We start from the raw sequence: 24,470 nt of genomic DNA, 5'->3' as shown, positions 1-24,470 counted from the left end.
GAGTGGTCCTTAAGATATTTAGGCACTCCCTAGATACCCCTCAGACATGTTGTGGAGGGGACTGAGGCACCCAATGGAGAGTCACATCAGTTGACCTTCAAAAGTCCTTCCAGTTGCAAGGGCCTATGAGTCTGGTATGGATCCAAGACAATTTTAGTGAGATCCTCTTCCTTTATAGGAAGAGGTAGCCATTCTTTTTCTTGGAAAAAAGAGGCTTGTCATTTTGGTGTTGCCATTGTAATTGCTCATTGTGTCCTTCTGAGAATTAATTCATAGTTACATAGGGCATAGAAGACAAGAACATTACATGCATGAATTATTCTTGTAGCTATTTTTTTTTTCTGGCAAAGTAAAGTGTATTCTTGTGGCTGTTTCTGTCTTGGCAAAATCGAGTGTTATTTGCAAAGATTCCTGAGAACAGAGTGCCTTTGACATCTGCTTGGGGAGTTGTGTGGTTCTGTCGATGTCCTCTAGTGCACAGCAAAAACTTGGAGCCAGAAGGTGTGTCTGTGGCCATCCAGTCTGTCCTCCATTTCCCACCACCCTCATTTCACAAATAGGACCTTTCAGAGAAAGGTCACAGAGTTGGGTCAGTAACGAAAGAATTGGAGCCGGAAATGACTCAATGCGCAGGCCTCTTGCTGGTTCTCCCAGCTTCATGGCCTCCCCTGGCCTTTGCATTCTTACCCTTACCCCCGTATCCCCAAATCCATGTGTGTGAGCACCACCCTGCTCTCGGCACCACTCTTGGGACCCAACTCAGGAAGGGACATGTCACCTTCCTCGGTTTCCTCCAAAGACACCTGAAGTCCTAGGCAAGGGTGAAAGAGGCAGAACCCGGGAGCCAATCTAGCATTTTCCTTGCCTTTGGGCACCGAGCCAGATGAGACCTGGGTCTGTGTCCCGCCTCTGCCACTTAGTGCTTCTGCAAGTTGTAAGTGCTTCCCCATCTGTAAAATGAGGGCAATGAGAAGTTCTACCTTGTAGCGCAATTGTGAGGATGAAATAAGATAGTTCCGGCAAAGCTCGCATACAGGTTCTTGCACACGGTACATGCTCCATTCCGTTATCATTTTGTTTTATCCACTTGACACCCTGCTCCCCTCTACTCTTTATTATCATGTGCCTTTTGGAAAATAAGAAGAAGGCAGTTCTTCTGCCTTTGCTTATAGAGGGTATTCGCTCTGCAGAACGTTCTGCAGGGCGGATGTTGTCTCCGCACCTCTTGCCGCCGAGGAGGTGTTGGCTGCTGTGGAATGCTGACATGCTGCCGGCCCCACTGTCTCGTCAGCTCCCCGAGTAGAGACGTCAGCACTCACTCTTCTCGTTAGTTTCATTCACGGAGGGAGAAAGTAGGCCGTTCCAGCATCTTAGTTCCGTCACCAGGGAGTCAGGGGTTTGCCAAGAGGAAAGCACCGCATCCTTGATTCTTCTGAGGACGTGGCACGTAGTTGTCCATGAAAAGTAAGGGAAAGTGGAGCCTTCCTCATCCCAGACCCATGGCATTCTAGGGGACAAGGCTCTCTGGGCATTTCCCTCCAGGCTCTGGGTGATCTTTTCTCTGCACTCAGAGCTTCTCACAACACTGATAATAATATCATCAGCTCCCGATATTGTGCGAGCGGCAACCTCCAGCACAAAGTTAGGCTGTGTCTTAGGTTAGATTATTCAGTCCTGAGAACAGCCTCATGGCATTATAGTATCAGTCCCATTTCTCAAAGGAATAAACTAGGACCCTGGGGAGAAGAGAATCACTTCTCCAAGGTCACCCAGCCAAGAAGCGGCAGGTTCCAAACCCCACACGTGTCCCTGATGCTAAGCAGCATTGTGTCGTCCAGTAAAGGCTGACTCTCAGCTTTTCCTGTGTTAGCGTTCTTTGGCTTCTGCTTTCTCCGGTTTATTGACTTTTCAGAGGTGGCACAGATTACCTCCAAAGTATCTTCACTATCTCCCAGCACACTCAGAAACTTGTGCAGTAAAAAGGAAGGGAGGGAGGGAGGGAGGGAGGAAGGAAGGAAGGAACTAATTTGTATAGTGAATCATAGTAACATCCCAGTTTGGGAGACATGAGAATTTTCTCCCTCAGAGTGATGACCATACCATGGCCAGGTGTGCGGGAGAGGCATAGTGGTTAGGTTAGGCAGTAGGCTAACCTGGCCATGATATTAGTAACTTAACTAAACAGAGCACCAGCTTTGGGGTGAGGAACCTGGGTTTGAATCCTGGTTTTGACTACTGACTAGCTGTGTGCCCTTGGGAAAGTTACTAAACTATTCTAAGCGCATCTGTAAAAAGGGTCTAATAAAAGTCCCTCCTAATTAGGTTTACTGAGAAGATCATATGCATTTAAACAAAGAAAGTGACATAGTACCTGTCGGAACCACTCGATACCTATTTGTACCCTTCTCTCCACAGCCCATTCTCTCCATCCACCTTCAGCCTTAGAAGTTCTGAGCTCATGCTTTGCTCCCCTTTGTTTATAACCAGACCCTTTCTTTAATCAGTGTCTCCCTTGGGCTCTACTGTCCCTTCAACCTGGGATGAGGGTTCACTTCCCAGCAGGTGCTAGCTAGGAGATTGGGTTCTCCTGCTCATCATTAGGACAGTAGAGAAAATGTACCACAATTAAATGATGTATTGTAGACAAGTTATTACGTAATTAACAGCAGTCAGTGCATGGGCTAATTGGCATGTAGGAAATTGGTGGGGTGGTTTTCCTTCTCTGTGTGGGGCTTTATTTTTAAAGCCAATGTTGTTGTGGTTTTGAGTATGTTTTGCGTACCTTGTGCTTATGGTAATTTGTTCCAGGATGGATTTTTCTTAGCTTGATAAGGCCCCAGCCTAGTGAGTTTGGGAGGGAGCTGAGACTATAGTTACTGGTGGCTTCCAAGCAGGGGCCTCCTAATGCCTCTTTTCTGCAATGAGGTTGCCATAGTGAACTGTCTTAAATACTGTACATACATTTCTAGCCTTTCCCCCTCCTCGGTAACCAAAGGGCATTTTCTTCTGGAGAGGAGAAGGTGAAAGCATTGGAGTCTTGGAAAAAAGAGCTCAGTTCAGGAAAGCCTCTCGGTTTTCTTTCTGCGCAAATCCTCGTGGAAGGTGTTGAGATGGAAAGAAAGATCCCAAGGCCAGGTGCTTAGCAATGTATCCCCTCCCCCACTGAATCATCACAGCCTAAGGTTTAAAAATGATCTCTACACAGCCCATATTTTTTTTTTTTGGTCATCCTTCCATAGTGAGGACTTCTGTGGAATTAAAATCATCTATTAGACTGTCAGATTATAAAGATAATAAAATCAGGGTGTTAGAATTAGGGGTGGGGGCAGGGGACAGATGATGCGAGTGATGAGGCCATAATTCTTTCAGGAACAGCAACATAAAAATCAAAGCCAAGGCCCTTTTCCCACAAGAGGACCAGGGGATGATCTTAAGGACCTGAGTAGACTTCCATGGATCCTTAGGCATCCTCCCTAATACCCCAAGAACATGTAGCAGAGCCCCGCAATGATCCCTGGGGGGTGGGAGACAATGAAAGCACTCCATGCTTTGTGGAATCAGCTTCAACTGCAGGGGGCCAGGGTATATGTGGACATTTCCAAGGAAACAGTAAGTTCTGGGATGCAGGTGGGCTTTGAAGCTAGATCTATGCATCTGGGCTCAGCCACGTGCTTGCTAGGGGTGAGGGTGCAGGGGGGAGACTGAACAAGTATAGCTATTCCTCTTCTGGGGACTCATCCTGTTTACTCCAAAAGATAGCCGTGGGAAGGGTGATCGAGGGCCGGGCACAGTGCGTTACACATGTGCAGGGGCACAGTCAAGTTACTTTCCTTCCATTGTCCATAGGAATGGGGGTAGCAGAGTGAAGAAGGAGAGCAGGAGCCCTAATAGTGTGGCTCATAGAATAAGCACGTGGAGACAGCAGAGAGTGGCGGTTATAAATGTGCACTCTGGAGTCAGAGTTCTTGGGTTCAAATCTTGGCTTTCCTTAGTGATTATGGGCCAGTTATCCAAACTCCCTGAGCCCTGGTTCATTCACTTATAAAATAGGAATAGTAATAGTACCTTAGAAGGGTACTTTGTCATAGGAAGATCTCAGTGTATGTGTTGTTCTCATTATTGTTAATGATGAGCTCAACTTTTCTGGAAATGAAGAGATCCCATCAGGTGCTAAAAGTTTTAAAAGGGGAGTAGGGGCTGAAATTTAACACCTGGAAATCCCCCAGACAGATGATTCCAAGATCTGTGCCTGGGCCTCTCAGGTAGCACCAAAGGAAGAGGTGATTCATCCGGGAGGTTTGGTAAAGAATGGCTCTTCTGGGCTCGTCACAGATCCTGCTTTCCTCCTAAGGCAGAATGGATAGAGGGAATGGTAGAGTCCAATGTGAAGGAGGTGCTGGGGGAGGGCAGTTGTAATTTATCTTACCCCTTATCAACCTTGATGCACTATTACATAGTATGTTTACCACAATTTAGAAAAGATCTGTCCAAGTTTAGAGAACCCTGAGGCCCAGTGCAGTCCTTTGGAGAGTAATGTATCTGCCTAATATTTCTTAGAAGTGTGTGATTGATTCGTAATAAGCAGGGTAGTGTTAATGAGTCCCAGATCATGGGTTCAGTCCCCAGGTGAGCAAGCTGGCTTTCCGAGGTCTCAGGAGTTGAGTCCAGCATTTCGCACATTTATTTGACACCCCCCCCAACACTTTTTTGAATTACACCAGGAGTTTCTACTATCTACTCCAATATAGCTATTGGCATCCATCAGACCTGGTGTTTTCCCGAACATCTCTAGAAACAGGGACTAGATGCTCTTCAGTGTCTCTTCTGGCTTAAATGGTCAGTGGCCTGTAGAATGGACAGGTCCTGTCTGTGAAACATCAAGAAGCCAAAGATAATTCTAGCAGTGGAAGTCCTGCTCACTCGCCCTCAGTGAAACCCCGAGCGGAGACCGCTGGCAGAGTCTCCCTGCTCTTAGAGCATCCTCCTGAACTCAGCTTTCCCCCACCACCCCTCCAGTGGTGCAGTCCTGTCTAGTGAGCAGTGGCCTTAGGTTACCAGCGAGCAGTTTTGTCCCCATCCCGGCAACCCATGTGTTAATCCCGGCTGCTCACGGATGCCTTCTCCCTGGCTCCACCAGTCCCTTATTGGCCCAGTCACATTTCATGTTCCTACCCCATCTGCCCTGTTTCTGTGCTTCCTTGTTTTAAGTGCTTCTTCCACTCTTAAAAATGTGCTCTTTGGCTTTGAACATGTTCTTATGAATTTTGCCCGTGAGTCATGGAGGTTTTTATTCTAGCCTGCGCTTTTACTAAGTGGAGAGCTAGGATTGCAACCCAGGCAACCTTTCATAATAATAACTGCCTTCTAAGATGTTAGATTAATGGAAGCAAATGTTAGTTCAGCCCCTCCAAGGGGGCTTTGAACACCTGCCTCAGGAGATCATACACAAAATCTATCCCAGACCAGATGTCCATGCAGATGGTTTCTGGTGTAATGTGTGTGATGGGCCCGCCCAATTCTGGTGCTTCTCATTGCTAACTCTGTTGGTTGCAATTTACTTGTGACTAGTGTTACTTAATGGTCTTGTCCTCCCTGTATTTAACTTAGGCTTCTGGGGTGAAGCTCTGAGTCCACAATGGGGCCCTGACTCCATACAGCGTCTCTTTAATCTCTCTAGTGTAGGCGAGGCCCCCTGTCTTTTGATCCAATAAGTACCAGTCACTTTCTCTTTGTAGCTCTCATCAAACTTCCAATGAACTGTTCACTGTAGGTCATTTTTTGCAATCTAGAAGCTCTGTAAGGGCTGGGCCTTGTCTACCTGATCTCTCTTTCCTGATCAGCTCTCTTAGAGCTTGGTACAAAGTAAGCATTCGATAACTGAATGAAGGAATGAACAAGTGGGCCAACCAACCATCCATCCTCCAACCAGCAAATGAGCATACAAGTACACCAACTTCCTTCTTGTTATTGCTGTAGGTTTTTAAAGCCTTGACTATAAGATGGTATCTGTAGAGACACCTCTCCTTCTGTCTGTCTCTGAAACTTTGCCCATATATCCTATCTCATCCCACTCGCCTTTTCTCTCTCCCAGGCCCCGAGTATAGAGGTTTTTCAGCCTCTGTAGGTACCACTGATGCCAGCCTAAGATAATAATAATCACCCCCATTTATTGAGTATCTCCCAGGCCCAGTATGTGCTATAGCCTTTATATGCATCATTATCTCATTAAGATGCTGAGGAAACTAAGGCTCAATTAGGTGAAATAATTTGCCCCAGATCCAATAAGCTAAATGGAACTGGAATTTGAGCTCAAGTCTGGCAATTGCCAAGACCATACTCTTGCTTTTGTGCCCCTCCTCTAAGTGGGGACCCCACTTCACTGATCCGGGGATAGCAGCCCTGGTTCACGAACCTTCAGTTCCCTGGGAGGAGGCCATCAGCCAAAGGCTGGCTTTAGAGGCCGTAGCATGCCCTGCCTGTGTCCTGTGTCATTCTATTAGAAAGCAGGCCCTTGGCTGCTGCCTAAGGGCATCTGGGCCTCATGGAGGCGCCATGGGGCTAGATGGCTGATGGCCTTTGAATGTTTGTATTTGTTCAGAGAAAGGAGAAGGGGATGCTATTGAGTCACATAGTCCAACGACGGAGCAGAAAGAGGCAGAGTGATCCTCCTGACAAGTTCTCTGTGGGTCAGCTCTGTTACCACAGCAGAAGCAGAGACTTGCGATGGTGTGTGGCAAAGCTGCAGTTTGTTTCAGTCCATCATGAAAGGCCACTTGACTGGAGGTGTGCAGCTGGACATGCCCCTGAAGATCAGGCCATGGCCCCCATGTTGGTCAGGGAGAGGCCTTAACGTCAGAGTGCGGATATGGTAGCCATGAGTCTAATGCCCCTTCTAGCCCAGGAGTAGTTAGTAAAGGCTGTGAGGGGGTGATTTTGAGGTGGATAGTGATGGTGGAGGGGGAATTTACCTGACTGGGAGAGAAATACAGTCCTTCGCAAGCACCCCTATACCTCACGGTGCACAGGGCACAATACAGTCCTTTGTGGGTGCCCCTATACCTCACGGTGGACAGGGCACGGATGGTTGGTTAAATAGCTGACACTCAATCAGGAAGATGTCTTTGCATGGATGATGGGAGAACACTGAATCTGAATCATTAAGAATGATTAGAATCTGGGAAGAGAGGGCCTCGGAGGGAAGCCACTGGCCAGTTTGCCCATCCCCCAGGTTTTGTTCTTGCTCCTTCTCCACCTGGTTTTGAAGACTCCACAAGGGAACTGTCCCAGACTTACAGGTTAGGGGCAGCTTCGGCTTCAGGGTTTGACTTTTCTGGAGGTGCCTAGAGACCCCAAGGAGAAGTGGACCAACAGAGGACGTGACACTTTCAGAGGCCTGAGGGAGCTTGATGCCTCTTCCACACTCTTCCCACTGCACCTGCTAATGCTATAGGACCCCGGTCTCCCCTCAAACCTCTCACTTTCCAGGTTGTTTTAAAATCCTCCTGACTGTCCCCAGGTGGCCTGAAGTAGAAAGAGCCAGCATATTTTCCATGACAGATTTAATTTTTAAAAAGCCCCTTGCTATAGGTGACATGCAGAAGATGGTGTCTTATCCCTGGGAGATCAATTTGCAGACAGCTCCTGCATTCATTCTGCTGCATTTCCCAGCGCGTTTCTTGCAAATGCTTAAATCAGCTTCTGGTTCACTGGGTATGAATTTCTGAAAGGGGATCCTTGTTCAGAGGATAGCACCTAAAATCCTGCCCTCCCCAGGCTGGAGCACATCATACATTTGGCACTTCCTGTAGGTGAGGCATGCAAGTGCATCCTAACCCTGTTGGACCTCTGTGACCATGTGGACGAAGCTGGGTCCCAGTGACTAGAAGCAGGGTGAGGACTTCCCCAGGCTTGGGACAAATCCTATCAGCAGGAGGCAGGTGGTGGAGTTGGGGTTGGGGGGGTGAAGAATAACAGGAATAAGAAATGTAAGAATAAGAAATGGCATAAATACTAAAAATCATTGGTGATGGGTGTTAACTGGACTTGTTGCGGTGATCATTTTGCAATATATACAAATACAGAATCATTGTATCGTATACCTAAAATGAATAGAATTCGGTATGTTGATTAGATTTCATTTAAAACAATACTGGAAAGCCTGACAAAACCAAGCTCATTACTGAGGATGGCAGCTAGCGGCATGCCATGCGGGAAACCTTTCCTTCCCGAAAGCCCCTCACTCAAGCACATGGAGGAATTCTGCCTTTGGAATTTGATTTAACTTGATTTCATCAAAGAGATGATGAAATGATTATGTAAGGCTCGGGCGGCGTGAAGGGTGCTGCCTTTCTCTGATATCTTCCCTATGTGGTTTACACTTAGCCCTGGGAGGACTTGGGAAATCTGGGCAAAGCTACTTTCTTTTGCCCTAGGACAGCGAGGAGCTGGGGCAAGACCCGGGCTAAGGGAAAAAGAGGGGATTGGGAAGTCAAGGTAAAGGATACCTGTGACTGAGAATGGCTAAAATTAACAAGTCAGGAAACGACAGATGTTGGCGGGGATGTGGAGAAAGGGGAACGCTCCTACACTGTTGGTGGGAATGCGAGCTGGTGCAACCACTCTGGAAAACAGTATGGAGGTTCCTCAAAAAGTTGAAAATAAAGCTACCATATGACCCAGCAATTGCATTACTGGGTATTTACCCCAAAGATACAAATGTAGGGATCCGAAGGGGTATGTACACCCCGATGTTTATAGCAGCAATGTCCACAATAGCCAAACTGTGGAAAGAGCCAAGATGTCCATCGACAGAGGAATGGATAAAGAAGATGTGGTATATACATACAATGGAATATTATGCAGCCATCAAAAGGAATGAGATCTTGCCATTTGCAACGACGTGGATGGAACTGGCGGGTGTTATGCTGAGTGAAATAAGTCAATCAGAGAAAGACATGTATCCTATGACCTCACTGATATGAGGAATTCCTAGTCTCAGGAAACAAACTGAGGGTTGCTGGAGTGGTGGGGGGTGGGAGGGATGGGGTGCTGGGTGATAGACATTGGGGAGGGTATGTGCTATGGTGAGCGCTGTGAATTGTGCAAGACTGTTGAATCACAGACCTGTACCTCTGAAACAATATACGTTAAAAAAAAAAAAGGAAAAGATAGCAGGAGGGGAAGAATGAAGGGGGGGAAATCGGAGGGGGAGAAGAACCATGAGAGACTGTGGACTCTGAGAAACAAACTGAGGGTTCTAGAGGGGAGGGGGGGTGGGAGGATGGTTAGCCTGGTGATGGGTATTAAGGAGGGCACGTTCTGCGTGGAGCACTGGGTGTTATGCACAAAACAGTGAATTATGGAACACTACATCAAAAACTAATGATGTAATGTATGGTGATTAACATAACAATAAAATTTTTTTAAAAATTACAAATATTGACAAAAAAAAAAGGATACCTGTGACTGGAGAGTTTCAGGAGGATGAGTAGATTTTGCAAATAGTATTTATTGAAGAGAGGAGCCTGGCACCTGCTCTGCGCAGCTGAACTTGGCCTGGGGATGCACATGCCTTTGCTAACCCCAGACTGCGAGCTGGGCTAGAAGAACAACCCAGGGAAGAGCTTGTCTGCCAAATCCAGTTTTCCCGATCCTTCTGCCCCGAGGCCAGATGAATGTAGCAGCAGAGTGGCTTTGTTTGACTATTAGGCTGCATGTTGAGGCAGCTGGGAAGCTGCCAGCATTTTCATCCTGGGCTTTCTGCTTAAGCTCTGCCTAATTCCACTCTGACATTTCTCTCAGGTTAGAACCTGAACAGACATGCTTTGGGCTCAAGGGCTCAAGTCTTGCTCACTGGCGCTGGAGGCATCTCCTAATCTTCTGTTGTCATGAGCGACGAAGCTCCTCCGAATCTATAACCAACCGTTTCGAGCACGGTTTCCATTTCCAGCAGGCCCAACTCCACTGATGGGAGAGCTACAGCCCAGGCCCCTGTGCTCTGTGCTTCCTCCTTCCCCTCTCCCACTGCCGGTTACTGCTCCAAGTGTTGGCTCACGCAGGGGGCCAGAGCGTGAGGAGTTGTCCCTTTGTCACTGCATGGGTGCTGGCTTCCATCTGCTTCTGCAGAGCCGGGCACGGTTTGCCTCTGTGCGTGCACGCCCCTCGTGCAGCCATGGCTGGAAGTTTGCAGGCTTCTCAGTGGACTGGTCTGACAGTGTGTGTGTGTGTGTGTGTGTGTGTGTGTGTGTGTGCGCGCACGCGCGCGCACACAGCATTCCCTCCCATCAGTGATTAGTCCTAAAGAAGGCTGGATCCAATCCCCCCCAGCATCCTGTTCCTCTCCCAGCGAGTGTTGTGGGGTCAGCTCCTCTTGGCTAGGGAAGTGGGTTTTTTCCCTTAGGATTAGAGGTAAAGATCGGCCTGACATTTGTAAGCTTGATAACGCTGTAAAGTGCCACGTGTATTCAGCTGTTATTTGTCAATGTGTGTACTTTCTAGAAGGTAAATGCCCCCATTTGGGGTCACTGGCCAGAGCCCCAGATCCTTAGTAATTACAGAGCATAAAGGGGGGAAGGGAGAAGAGAAACTGCACCTGTTATGTACTCTGAGTACAAGGCTTTGTAGGCCAGGGGCCTTGGATGGCATCTACAAATAATTCATGGCTACAATCCCCCCCAGTGAGTTTACTATAGATTATTTATGATCCTGAGGCTCTGGTTCAGGAGACAAAAGATGCTCCTCCGTGGAAGCAGTGGGAAGCAGTACACCAAGGTCCCAGCCCAGAGCTTGGGAACAATGTCCAGGGGATGGTACTTCCTCCCCTCTGTGAGGCCAGCAACAGCCGCTCAGAGGCGCTGGCCTCCTGCTCTCTTAGGCTAGCGGTGGTGTCGAGACTCCAAGTTTCGATCACTGTTGACTTAGCTTCCACTTTATTTGCACATCTTTCCTATTGTCTGCGTGTGTCTGGTATGGCATGGGAGTCGCAGATTTTCCTCATCCGTCTTGAGCTCGCCAAGGAAAAGAAACTCATCCAGTTGGAAACTTCTTGGGAGTGGCACCGTGGCATCTCCCTTCCAACTCCGGACCCTCACTCAGCCAGGGCACCCCCAAGCGTCTCCCTTCCCTGTGGTTGCGGTCATAGATTACCATGCACTGAGTGGTTTAAGACAACGGAAATTTACTCTCTCACACTTCTGGAGGCCGGGGGTCCAAAGTCAAGATGTCAGCAGGGCCGCACTCCCTCCAAAGGCTTGAGGGCAGAATCTTTCCTAGCTTCTCCCGGCTTCTGGTGGCTCCTGGCACTTGCTAGCTTATGGAAACGTAACTGCGGTCTCTGCCTCTATGTGCAGATGGCCTCATCCCTAGCCTCTGTGTGTCAAATCTACCCTTCCTTTCTCTTACAAAGACACTGGTGGTTGCATTCCGGGCCTACTCTAATTCCAGGACGATCTCATGTCCAAGTCTCTACATTAATTACATCTGCAAATAGCCCATTTCCCAATAAGGTCACATGTATAGGTACGGGGATTTAGGCCTTGCACCTGTGTTTTGGGAAACCACTCTTTTCCTCCCCCCTTCCCTCTCTTCTTCCTCTTCCTCCTCTGCTCCCCTTTTCTCCTCTTCCTCCTCTTCCCGAGTCCCCTCCCAGCACAGGAATCTATTTTTTCTCATAAGGAATATTCTTGTATAAGCTCTGCTCCTTCTCCTGGATGGTTCTTGGAATAAGGTCCAAGTGTTTGGTTAATCCTAGTTCCTTTGAATCTTAGAGTGAAATATTTTCCTTTGCTTTTCTCATGAGTAGTGTACTTAGTACCCAGTGGAACTCTGTTTGAAAGAGAGATTGACAAAATACAGAAAGCACCAGGATCTCAGAAAAGAGTTTTGTGTTAGACATTAGAGAGAACGTCCTGCTGTCAGAGGCTGTGAGATGTTGGTAAGTAATACCCAGCGCAGATGGTCAAGAACAACCTCTGCTTGACCTTCCAGCTCTGATCTCTCATATTCTCATTCTAAAAGCCTCTCATGGTTCCTTACAGCCTCAGAATAAAGCCCAGACCCAGGGATCTCGTGTCAGCCCGTACTTCCAGCTACAGAGCAGAAGGCACCTTCATGCTGGTGTCTGATGTCCAACCACACTGATAGTTCCAGAACGTTCCATGTACTTACTTCCGTGTATGTCATCTGGCTTGGAGCGCCCCTCACCCTACCTCACCTCCTCCCACAGTTCCCAACCCAGCCATCAAAACCCCTACTCAGATTCTACTTCCCACCAAAGCTGCCTTCAGTCTCTTCCCAGCTAGAATCTCTCTCTTCTCTAATTTGTTTTTCCACAGTGTTTTGTTTGGTCCTTTAGAGGAGATAGCACTCATGGTTTCCTATATGGTTGGGTGCATATCTAATGTTTTCTGTGGATTTGGGGCCCTTATTGACATGTCTATTCCTTGCATTTCTTCATGCAGTCCCTGGCAGGTAGTAGATGATAATTTAAGCAACTAGAATCACAATTCAGTTGCCACTCACCCACATTTGCACTTCAAGTCCAGAGGTGGGGATTCCAGCCCCGCGTTCTCAGCCAGCCTGTCTTTCTCCTCTCTCTCCAGCAGGCACCCTCGGCCCAGGGTGCTCCCGCATGGCCCACACCCTCCACGCCAGGGTGACAGGTTGTCCCAACTTACCTGAGACTGTCCTGGTTTCAGCATCTAATGCTCTACATCCTGAGAAACTCATCAGAAACTGGTTACCCTGCTCCACACTCGGCCTCTCCTGGCTCTTGCTGCAAATTCCTATGAATTGAATCATATGCCTGACTCCACCTTTCTCTGGTCATTTGTCCTGCAACCGCCTAACTTCTTTCTGCAGGTGGGTGTCTGGCCCTGGCCCGGCACCACTCTCCCGAGGCTTCCTCCAAAGACAGTCTCATAAATGTGACTTCTAAACTTTCCACCAGCTCATGGGCGTCCTGGTCTGGTCTCCCTTCTCCACACCAGCCCCAGTCCTAACTTGATCCATGTTACCTCCCAGGTAACCTTTCCCTCCCACCTCCTCCTCCAGATTCCCTGCCTTTATCACATCAAAGAGGGCCTTGGAGGATCAGATCTCAGACCAAACCCTCCCCTCTGTAGAGCCACAACTCAAAGATGCCTCCTCCGTGAAGCCCTCCTCAGGAAACTTTTCCCCACCAGCTCATCACCACTCCATCCTTCTTCCTTTGGGGGCTCCTAAGTGACTGAATGGATCATGACCTCTTGAGGGAAGTACCTGGTGTCCCGGACTAGTTGTTGGGGCCCGAGTTCCACCCCAAGTTTGCTGTAAGGTCAAGTTCTTACCTTCAGTTTCATTAATTGTAAAATGAGAAAGTTAGGTGAGCTCAAGTATTTTTACCAGCCTTACCAGACTTGGCTTCCAAGGGTATCGGCCCCTCTGTGTGCTCTGGAGAGCCTTGGATACAAACATCTTAAGCGAGACAGCCGTGGAAAGAGGCCTCTGGAATCTCGTCTCCTGTTGGCACATTACCTTCATCAAGCCCTGCTTGACTTGTAATTCCCATCTTTATCCTTTGATTGCCCAGGATAACCCATCCTGGCCCAGCTATGAAGAGGACACAAAAGCCACCACCTACAGCTTATGAGATCTTAAAGTACAATTAGAAGATTGATTCTTTTGCCATGACTTGACTTAAAGAACTCAAGATTTGGGCGGAGAGGTTCAATTCTTGAACCTCTTTGTCCCGGGCTCATTTCCAGCAGACCCACAGCTGTGTCTGTTTTTTCCCCTCTGTGCCCAGGATGAACTTGTCAGGACCCACATGTTGCTGCCCTTGGATGTTTTCAGGGGAACTCAGTCTATTGAAAACACGGACTGGGGGTCCTTCAGCTTCGGACTCTCTTAACGTGTGCACATCTCTGGGTATGTGCACATGTACTTTTAACATCTGCGCCCCACTTTCCTTTGGACGAGGCATTTTCACATGTTTTATCTCATCTGATCCTGGCAACAACTTTGTGAGGAGCCTGAGGGTGATGGGAACCTCAGGATCAGGGAAGTGAGATGTAGGGTATGTGGCAAAACGAGAGCTCAGACTCGTCTTGTCCAACTCCACATCCCACATCCCTTCCACCAGCCCACTCGCCTGTGTGCGCCGGCGGTGAGGTGATGAACAGCCTTGGGTCTCCCCAGACCGGGGCCCTGAGAACATCCCACTGACAGAGGCAGGCAGCCAAGGAGAGCCGCCTCGTCCCTGGGTTTAGTTCTGTAAACTAGGGTCTCTCAGTCTTCAGTGCACACACAAACGGTCTTCAGCCTTGTTAAAATGCAGATTGTAGCTCAGGAGCTCTGGGGAGGAATCCAAATTGAGCATTTCTCTCAAGCCCCCAGGTGATGCTGGTGTTGCTGGCTAACCGCATTTTGAGGAGCACACTGAGCGGCAAGGCTGACAGGGACAGGGACTCTCTGTCTCTCCAAGCCTGTCCCCAGGAGCCCACTGTTCTTCCCCAGTGACAGAGCCCGTGGAGAGGCCCAAGAATGCTGATCATGGGCTAGGAGAACCTGAATACCCACCCGTCCCCCATCCCCACAGGGTCTGTCTGCACTCAGGAGCAGGGCGTTCTGTACAGGGTTCCTGTGTCTTACACACGATGCGCCACCCTGGGACGTGGCCTGCGCACCCCTGCCGCCGTGGCCCCTTGGCAGGGGGAGATCAGTTCTGTCCCGGAGCAGAGCCAAGCGTGTTGTCCCATGACACCCCCCTTGCCCTGTGTTACACCAGACGGATGGCTTTCACGTCTGGTCACCTTCGGTTCTCCCCTGGCATCTATAGTCTAGAAAAGGCCTTTTCAGCTACTTTTAGGAGCAAATGGACATCTGGAAATAGAGTTTTAGATGTGCCAAATACCAGAATTTCCAGGTTAAAAAAATGGAGCAGAATATTCGAATCCTGGCTGCCCTAGAAAATCAAGGCAATGCAATGCACCCATGGAGCATTTCCTCACAGAGACCTTCCCTGACCCTCGCGCTCCCAGTCCAAGTTAGTTCTCCCATCCCTTTTTACTCATAGCACCTTTCCTCCCTTCATAACACTTAAACCATTGATCATTTTAAATATAAAGTCTTTGATATTTGCCTCTTAGAGTAGTTTTGTCCCCTGCCGTCTCCCCAGTAACTAATGCTACCTGTGTCTTTAAGGATGGAGGATGGGGGATGGACGGGTCCGCTGCTCTTTACCGCTCAGGGACTAGGCAGTGGTTCTCAAGGTGTGGTCCCTGGTTAGAATGGCAAATTCTTGTTCCCACTCTTGCCCTATTGACTTAGGATCTCTGGAGCTAAGAATCCTGTACTTTGTCAAGCAGTGATCCCAGGGTCACTGTGGGACAGCTCTGCTTGCAACCCTGGCACTTCGTAGGCTCTAGATATTTTGGGGGTGAATGAGTAGGGTCACTTCCAACTCTGAAGCTGATCCTGCTTTTCTGGAGGTTTGGGTTGGTCACCATCAGACTGGTGGCTTCTGAAATACTTTAACAGGAACAATCTCTCTTGATGGGCAGGCCAGAGGCTGCGTTAGCGCCTGTTTTGTACCTAAAAACAGGTGCTTGTGTTGGACTTCCAGATGCCTCCCTCCTATGCAGGCAGCCTGGCTTTCTGAGGATCCTTGAGGGCTCCTCAGCTCCACTCTCCAGTTGTAACCAGCACCCCCAGGCTGCCAGCCTGACTCAGGCCAGTGGAGAGCCCCAGTCTGTCTGACCCAGAGCTGCCCAGGTAGAGGCAGTGACTGGGGGTAATTCTTTCCACCTGAATGAAGGAGCCCGCTAAAGACCTGGCCCCCAAAGCTTTCCCTGAGGCATGCTGGCCCTCCTGGGAAAGCTGCTCTTGCCTTGCTCCTGCCATCCACCCAAGAGCCTCTCTCTGGGGCCCTCTGATTGACTTCCATTGTTCAATTAGTCTCTGAACAACTCGGGGAAAGCAATTATACGGCGCTTTCCTGGCACCCTCGGGAAATGATGGGGGCTTTCTTGTTGCGCAGGCCCCCAACCCCAGGCTTGTATCTCTTTCTTCTGCTCTCCATGCCTTTTGCTTTGGCTAGAAGCTCACATTTCTCCCCCATTGTTTGCAGGGTAATCTGTCTATCACATGAATCATTTACAAACAGTCCCCTTCCTTGACTCTTAATTTCTTCTCGGTGCCTTGATCTCTGTCCTCTCTTGTAATTTCCTCCCTGCTGCCTAGGACTGCATTTTCTGGATGGGTAAATAATGCCACTGACAATGCTTTGAAGTAGTTTTGTAGCTTTTTCTACCCCTGAAAACACACACACACACACGCACGCACACCATGAACTGAGCCTCCCCCATCTGTTTTCATAACTTGAATCTCGCAGGTACGTGATTTTTCCTCTCACTCTGCATTAGGCTCCCCCAGCTTGTTAAACCTGCTCCCAGGTATGACTACCTTCTAGACAGCTTCTCCGTGAGCCCTCCTCTGGAGCTGAGAGCACTGGGGACCTAATCAGGGCCCTGACCCACAATGCTCTCCGTCAAACCCAGCCCTGTCCCACAAGCCTGACTGTGTGCCCAGTTCTGTGCTCGGAACAGTGCAGGGGATGGGGGGGGGGGGCTCTGACTGCTGCTGCCTCCAGCCCCTAGGAAATTGAGGGCTCTGGAATTCTCAAACCAAGGGTCTCACTCACCCGCCACCTGCTGTGCATGGTTCCCCTGGAGACTTGGAGAGAAAAGCCATGAGCAGTAGTGCATCAGGACTTCTGGCCTAATGAAGGGAATTCTTTTGATGTCAACATCTTTGGCCAATGGTCATCTTGAGCCAATAGCCCCCCTTTGCTAAGAGCGACTCCAGCCAAATCCTCAGGAATAGAATAATTCCTTCTGACTTCAGTGTGACTAGATTTGATCCATTGTCATTTTCTTCATTGTTTTTGTTGTTGTTTTCTTGGCCTTTCTCTGACCTCACATGGTGCTTTTGAGAAGGCCTGCATGGGTGCAGCCCCTCCCTTCCTGCCCTCGGCTCCAGCAGGTGACTGCCTGACTCAGCCCTGCCTGGTGGCTCACCCAGTTGTTTTCCTTCCAGGAGTTATGGGAGCACTATCTCTAATCAATTTACTTTAGGCAAATTAAGCAGGATCTTGCCTGCTAGGAATCCTGTCCACTCCTTGTAATCTGGCTGCGTTCTTCCGCCCATCCCCAGAAGGTTTTGTCATTCTTTCAGATACTCCCACACTGGTGTCCAGTTAGTTACTGCAGGCTGTCACTACAGGGATGTCCTTTCGGGCTGATGGGCTGTTGACCCTTTCCGTGTGGTGCCTAAGGCTGGCCCTGGGCACAGAGAACATTGTACACTTTGGGATGTACAGTCTGTGTAGGGTTGTCAGTGAGGGTTTTCCATTCACCACCCGTGCCTCCATCCTCCTCATGCCTGCTTGCTTGCAGGCGCGCTTGGATAGAACCATTGCTCAGGTGCAGCTTGGTGTCAAGATCCCGGGGCTGGGAGCCCCAGGAAGGAAGATGCCTTTACTTCCTCATTTCTGCCTGGCCTCTCTTTTACAGCTGTGGTGTTCTCAGTGTCCTTATGCCTTCCTCTTTTGGCCTCTCCTTGTACAGGCAGAAGGACAAAGGAACAAGACTGCCAAGGAAGAACCAAGTTGGCCTGGATCCTTCTGCATTCTTCTTGCCTTTTGGGATGTTCCTGCACCTTGTATACAGAGCATGTCCTATTTACTAGCACATTTGTTTAGTAAATACGAATTCATTCATCCCATTGGTAGTAAACTCTATGTTTACAGAAGCCAAGAGGAAGAGGAAGTTTGGTGATAGTCTCTTATTTTTTTTATGTCTTCATTATCATGGATCACATAGTGTCATGTTTCAGAAAACACTGGCGATCACACTCAGCACCACATGCCACACTCACCACCACAGCCATCTGAAGGATCCCAGGGACCAGTTTACCAAAGCCTGCAATGGGCCAATTTAACTGAGCATGTGTCCCCTCAGGTGAAAGTTATTGGTCTTTTTAGAGATGATTTTATGTGAGGGGAAAGCAGGTACCTTGGTCACTCTGATCGGCAAGGATTGAAGGGACTGCCTTCCATTTTGGTTTTGGACCAAGCCCACCTTTCCTGTGTCCAAGCCTGAGTGTGCTGAGTCTGTTTTGGTTCTCACTAGCTTGAGTTTGGTTCTTCAGAATGCTCTTTAATAAAGAAAAATGTTTTTGGCTATCTGGATGGCTCAGTTGTTAAGCGTCTGCCTTCGGCTCTGGTCATGATCTCAGGGTCCTGGGATCGAGCCCCGCATCGGGCTCCCTGCTTGGCAAGAAGCCTGCTTCTTCCTCTTCTGCTCCCCCTGCTTGTGTTCCCTCCCTTGCTGTGTCTCTCTCTGCCAAATAAATAAATAAAAATCTTTAAAAAAAATAAAGAAAAATATCTTTAATCCTAAAATTTAATCAGAAACTTTGTCTCAAAGCAGGGAGGAAGGGAAAATTAGGTACCGACCCTAAGGAAAGGACTGCATCATATCCACCTAATTGGACCCCAACAGGTAAATAACACAGTGCGAGGGAAATAGGGTAGTGACAGCTTGTAAGTAAAAATCTGAAAGCTTTCCAGAAGAGAACAGCTTCTGGCAGGGTGTAGGACAGAGGATCTGGAATAAAAGAAGGGAAAATACACCCAGAAACAACGGAATTGGGTAATCAGAGGAGGAAGAGTAGCAGTAGATGTGAGAAGCCTCCTAGCATGGCTAACATTTCCCCAGTTCTAAATATAGTCACCGTTCTTAGAAGGTAAAAGTTGGTTTTTAAAAAGATAGGAGGGAATGAAAAAGAGCTTTATCAGAAGTTGATTTGCAATTCTATTTGAAGAATACATTTGAATATAATTAGAAGAAGACAGGATGGGGCATTCTTTTTCAGAGATGGTATTTCCTGATGTGGAGGGGAACGCTGAAAGTATTGACGGAAACAAGTGGGTCAGACTTTATTGTCTTGTTCATCTTTATCTGTCTGTGCCCTCCTGCCTTGTGCACCCTTCTCTCTATCACATCAAGTCCCTCCCTTCCTTCCCATCCCTGGGTAGGTCTCGATTTTTCCAGGAAGCTTTACTCTCTTAGTCCTTATTCCTCCCGAGGTGCCATATTTACACTAGGGAGCCGCCACAGATTCTTTTGTTTGTTGTTTTATGTTCTTGTGTTTGCGTTTCCTCCTAGTATCCTGGGATGATCTTTAGGACAGAGACTAAGATGGGACAGCTGGGCTTTTCCACCTGCAGAGTGTACACCACCTCCTGGTGTCCGGGAGCTGGGCTCAGCATGCCCTCATAGGTCAGGGTTCTTCTCTGGGGCACAGAGGACACGCTGTCCAGGGTGCCAGACGGTTAAGGTGACTTCTAAACTTCCAGATATCTTGGACTGAAAACTCATTTTGGCTAAAGCCCTGTGGCCGATGTCCAAACAAAACGACACACAGTTTTAGTTAGAGTTGAGAAAGGCTGCCAGTGGCACTCATGCCAGATGGTTAAGAGGCTTTCATCTGCATTTCTTTCATTCTCATCCCTGCTTGGTCTCCTTTCAGTGAAAACAAGCCTGGTGATGTCAGAGAAATGGGGTAGCACCAGCTCACCAGACAGATCTCATGGTGGGTTTGGGTCTGTCAGGTTGGCATAATCTCTGAGGATTTTCTATGGCCAGCCATGGCCTTAGAAAGCAAACTATGCTGTCTAGTGGAGGCCTCTAGCTGTTGCTTGGTGGTGGTGGGGTGGCTGTCTTATTCTGGCGACTATGATTTGGAATGAAGGGTTCAGTCCTAGACATTGTGTAGGAAGATGACTGACCCTACCCCTCTAGCCCATTCTGTTCTGCCAGGACAGAAAATGACCATTTTTGAGCATACAATTGGCCAATCACTCTGAATTCTGTTTTCTTTCTTTGGCAATCAGGCTCTAAATTCTGAACTCTTTTCACACAATTTCCTACTCAACTTCTTGGGCTTACATTTTCTTTTCAGTAAAATGAGAAATTAACCCACATTTTGGAGCTATAAGGAATATGGTAGGAGAGTGGAATCTTAGGGTGAAAGGAGTACTTAGTAGCAAGACAACTAGGTTAGACTGACTAGTCCTCTCATGGAGCGTGTAACACTTCTGCTGAGGGGCTGGGGAAGCAAGAACAAGAGAGTATAGGAATTGGGAAAGGTGATGGTCTGTCAGTTAGAGTTATTGTTTCAGGCAACAGAAAGTGATACTGGCTAATTTGAGAAAAAGAGGGAGTTTAGTGGAAGGAGGTAGAATAGTTCACAGGTCTTGCTGAAGAACTGGGCTAAGAAAAACTAAGATCCAGGACAGGACAGGCTGCAGACAAGACTACAAGGGCATCACTGCTGGATGGATTCGTTCCATCTGATTTTTTCTCTCTTCCCATCCCTCAGGCTTCACAGACCCAGACGAGAAAGTCCAGTTGTCCTAGCTTGGATCAAATGCCCAGCTTTAGCTAGATTCCTCCTAGTTTAAAAAATACGTGAGTGTCTCTGATGTGTTAGGCTGTGAACAAAGTTACTGCCTCCATGGGTCCCTTGATGTAGAGTCAAAGGAGCATTCACAGATGAGAAAACATTTGAGCAAAGACTCAAAGTGTGAGGGAACAGGCTATGTGGATATCTGGGCAAGAGGGTCCACACAGAGGAAACAGCACGTGCAAAGCCTTGAAGTGTATAAAAGAAAGCAAAGAGGCCAATATGGTTGGGGTGGAACGAGCGAGGGGAAAGTGGCAAGAGATGATATCAGAGAGGTGGAGGTAGGGAACTCACCCTGTAGCACAGTATGTGGACATTGACTCCTACTCCAAGGCAGGTGGAACCACTGGAGGATTATGAACAGGGAAGTGATGTGCTGACTTAGATTTTGAAAGACTGATCTGGTAGCTGGATTGAGAACAGAGTAGAGTGTGGCAAGAGTGGGAGCAGGGGGAGCAGTTAGGAAAACACTGTCATAATCTAAAGAAGGAATAGTGGTGACAGACCGTGGGCAGTGGAGGCATGGGGGAGGGCAATCGGTGCCATAACAGAGTTTCCTGTGGGAGTGTAAGAGAGAGTATAGGACGATCGCAGGACCTTCAGCCTGACTGACCAGAAGACTGGAGCTGTTACTAAGTCGACGAAACTTTTAGAGGATCCGGTGTAGGGGATGTGTATGAGAAGGGGCAGGGGGGAATCAGGAATTCAGACAGACAGAATTCAGACAGACAGATCTGTTTAAGTTTGGGAGCCATCTATATATTGAAGCCACAAGACTGGCTGAGATGACCCGAAGAGTAAGTTCTGGGACGAGGCCAGAGGTGTGGACCCTGGGCACAGGAGCATAAATGTTAATGGGCCTAATCATATTAGTTGAACGAAGGACTAAGATCTGTAATTCCAAATGCTGACAGGTAGGAAAGCAGACAAGCAGATAGTCTTCTGCTCCTGAAGAAAAAGGCTAAAACGTACACCGAGCCTACATAAGCCCACCTTCTCATTATGTACCAGAAGACTTCTTTCCTTCAGTCTCTTCCCTTTGGTTGTCTTTCTGCATTTTTGCTCTCCCTGCGACTGAACCCCTTAGCTGGGACCACTTCCACCAACATCTTGAGAACAGCTGCTTATTGCTGTGGCCTGTGGCTGCCCAGGGACCACCCTTCCTCTCTCCCCAATTCCAACTGGAAAGTCTGCTGGAAACCCCCGTGTTAGGGCATGGAGAAGCTGGAAATCAAGGATCTGATCTCCACTTGGCTTTGGCCACTCTTTGGTCCTGTACCAGAAAGCAGCTAGAGCCTCCTTTAGGAAGAGCTGAATTGTGTCATTCAGCATAAATGGTGATATTTCTTGAGAGAGGAGCGGGGGAGGGTGTTGAAGTCGCTTGTGTGAGCAAGCAGTCCAGGCACCCACCTCGTAATCATACTAGAGGTCTGCCATGTTGTGCCAAAAACCCATGGAGGTGGCATGAGTCCTTTGAGGGTTACAGTCTCATGACGTGGGAGGTAGTCACACCTGCCTAGGAAGCCAACCCCCTCCAGCCCCTCCAGCCTCCTCCTTCACTCAGCCTCCTGCAACCTGGGTATTGAGGTGCTTGAGACTATTTGGGGCCCATCTTTGTGTGCCTTTCAAGAACTGATATGTCTTCTTTTTCAGGGTTTTTTTTTTTTCCTATCTTTACTATTAATCTGGGAACTTCCAAGGGCAGGGACTACTTGGAACTTCTGCGTCCTGGTCATAGCTGCTCCCTTTCCCTAGGAGAATCTCATTTTTAAAAATCTAAGGTTAGAAAAATAGATAAAATAATGCAAAAGACAATGCATTAAAAATGCAGCCTGCAGAAAACAAGGTGGATAAGATAATGAAAATGACTGTAATGAAAAAATACAAAGTTTTGTACAAAACACTCATGAAAGAATAAAGAAATAGTTTTGGCAAAACTGAAGTGGCAGGAAATAACTAGAGCACTCTGTGTGTGTGTGTGTGTGTGTGTGTGTGTGTGTGTGGTCAAGGGCACAGTATCCTAGACTCTGTGTGTGTGTTTGTGTGTGTGTGGGTGGGTGGTCAGGGCAAAGTATCTTGGGCCTGTGTGCTCAGCCGGTGGGGAGAAGATGATATAGTTTGACTTGTAGGCAAGTAAAAACCCTGTTCCCATTGTGGTCAATATCTAGAAACCTTTTTGGCGGCCTTCTCGTCTTGCAGCACCAGGTTGAGGACTGACCACAGAACATTTGTAGATGGGATCCCTGCCCTCTGGGGCATGACAGTCGATTTTCACAGGCTCTAGAGCTGAGCAGGTATGTATTCCATCTTCCTTAACACCCATCACCCCCTCCCAGCATTATAAACACCTCCCAATATGCCCACATACACACATTCATTTGCCACGCATTTGGTGAGTGTCCTGTGGGTGGATGAGACATACAGAGATGAAGTCTCACTCCCCAAGAAGCTGGACTTCTGAAAGATGAAATGGACACATGACCAGTGATGGAGATGGTGCATGATGAGTGCTGCCTCAGGTGTGCACGCAAGGTCCATGGAGGCAGGGAGGGCTGAGAAGTCTCACAGATGAGGTGCTGCCTCCTTCTGGGTCCCATCAGGTGAGGGGATGTTCACTGGTGGAGTGGTGGGCTGTGTGGTGGGCATTCCAGGTAGTGGTCAGCACACACAACCGTCCTGAGCTGTGGAAGAGTATGCGGACTCTAGATCATTCCAGACTAAATGGTGGAGTCTGAACCATGAGTGACTGGAAGGAAGAAGCAGAAGATGAGACTAGAGAGTCAGGCAGTGGCCAACTGGAGAAGGCCTTGTAGCCTTGAGGAGCCTCCAGAGGGCTGTGAGCAAGGGAAGGATATGGTCATTATTTTAACTCAATGGGAGGAGGAGGAGAAATATTAACAATAATAGTGACATTTCTTGAGTGCCTGGCATGGAGCATTTCACATGTATTATTCTCTTTAATTCTTCAAACAACCTTATGGGGTAGGTAACATTAAGGCTTTAAATGGGCACCCTCTCCAGTTCCTAAGAAGCCCCACAAGTAGGTTGGCCATCACAGAGTCAGGGCCCACAGCTCTCACTGTCCCCCTCTGGCCACAGAGCGCGGCGGCTGCCCACACATGGTTCAGGTGGCAGGAGAGAAGGCTGAACCACCTGGGGAGGTCCTTGTCTCTGCTCTAGAAGCTGTTTCCTGGACCATCCATTGTACCCAGAAATTTAGGGGGGATTATGTAGGAATAAAGGCAGATGATTTGTGTAGTAGAATATGTGAACTTTAACTGTAAGATAAATGCAAGACTTAAAGAAAAGAATGTTGCATTTTTGATGGGCCTTGAGCTGGGCTTCTATTTTCCCTCCTGCTCTGTGCCCCTTCTGGAACATTTTGATGGGAAGGCTTAAGAAGCACAGTATACTAGTGTTCTGACCCCCAAAGAAGAAACAGCTTCTTAGTGAGATCTCTACAGGGAGGGGGGCGCTGCCTGAGAGTAGCTAGGACTGGATGAGGAGTGGAGGGGTTCTATTTAAAGGGCTCAGCAGGATATCTTTACATGTAATCATGCAAAGTCATTGCCATGACTGCCTCAATTTATTTCCTTTGTAATTTCATCATCTTTTGGAATTGGGTGCAGGATAAATAATGACAGACATGTAAATTTGGAGTTCGTTTGAAGTCTGATTCCTTTGCACAAGATTTCAGAACCTTGCCTCGTAGCACCTTGGACAGAGCCATCTGAGCAGGGACTGATTTATCTACTCTACGGGAGCTGAGTGTGACTTCTGAAATGTGAGAAATGGAAAGACTAGTTGAAGATGCTCCAGGCATTAACTTGTTGGAGATAAAAGATAAAAGAGTGCTTATGACTAGAACTTGGGCAGGGCAGAATAATGAAGCAGCTAAGACTTGTCCTCCTACCCCCTGCTCCCATGATCTCCCCCTTTTGTTGTACACTGCAAATGAATTGTCT

At 48.2% G+C, this 24,470-nt stretch overlaps 1 protein-coding gene across 6 annotated transcripts in view; it reads left to right on the top strand.

The window, feature by feature from the left end:
• Window positions 1–24,470, top strand: part of KCNH1 (potassium voltage-gated channel subfamily H member 1) — a 360,906-nt gene that overhangs the window by 277,756 nt on the left and 58,680 nt on the right. Inside the window, exon 11 of one of the 6 annotated variants that reach the window (XM_035722492.1) lies at window positions 17,604–18,217. The exons of the other annotated variants lie outside the window; for them this stretch is intronic. Within the exon in view, the coding sequence (XP_035578385.1) occupies window positions 17,604–17,813 (210 nt within the window). The 3' untranslated portion in view covers window positions 17,814–18,217. Of the gene's footprint in view, window positions 1–17,603; window positions 18,218–24,470 lie in introns of those variants that run through there. 6 annotated transcript variants of the gene reach the window in all.

The sequence above is a fragment of the Zalophus californianus genome, chromosome 10 (assembly GCF_009762305.2).
Source record: "Zalophus californianus isolate mZalCal1 chromosome 10, mZalCal1.pri.v2, whole genome shotgun sequence".
NCBI lineage: Eukaryota > Metazoa > Chordata > Mammalia > Carnivora > Otariidae > Zalophus > Zalophus californianus.
Note: the sequence above shows the minus strand (reverse complement) of the source record. Positions and strands in the feature narration are given on the sequence as shown.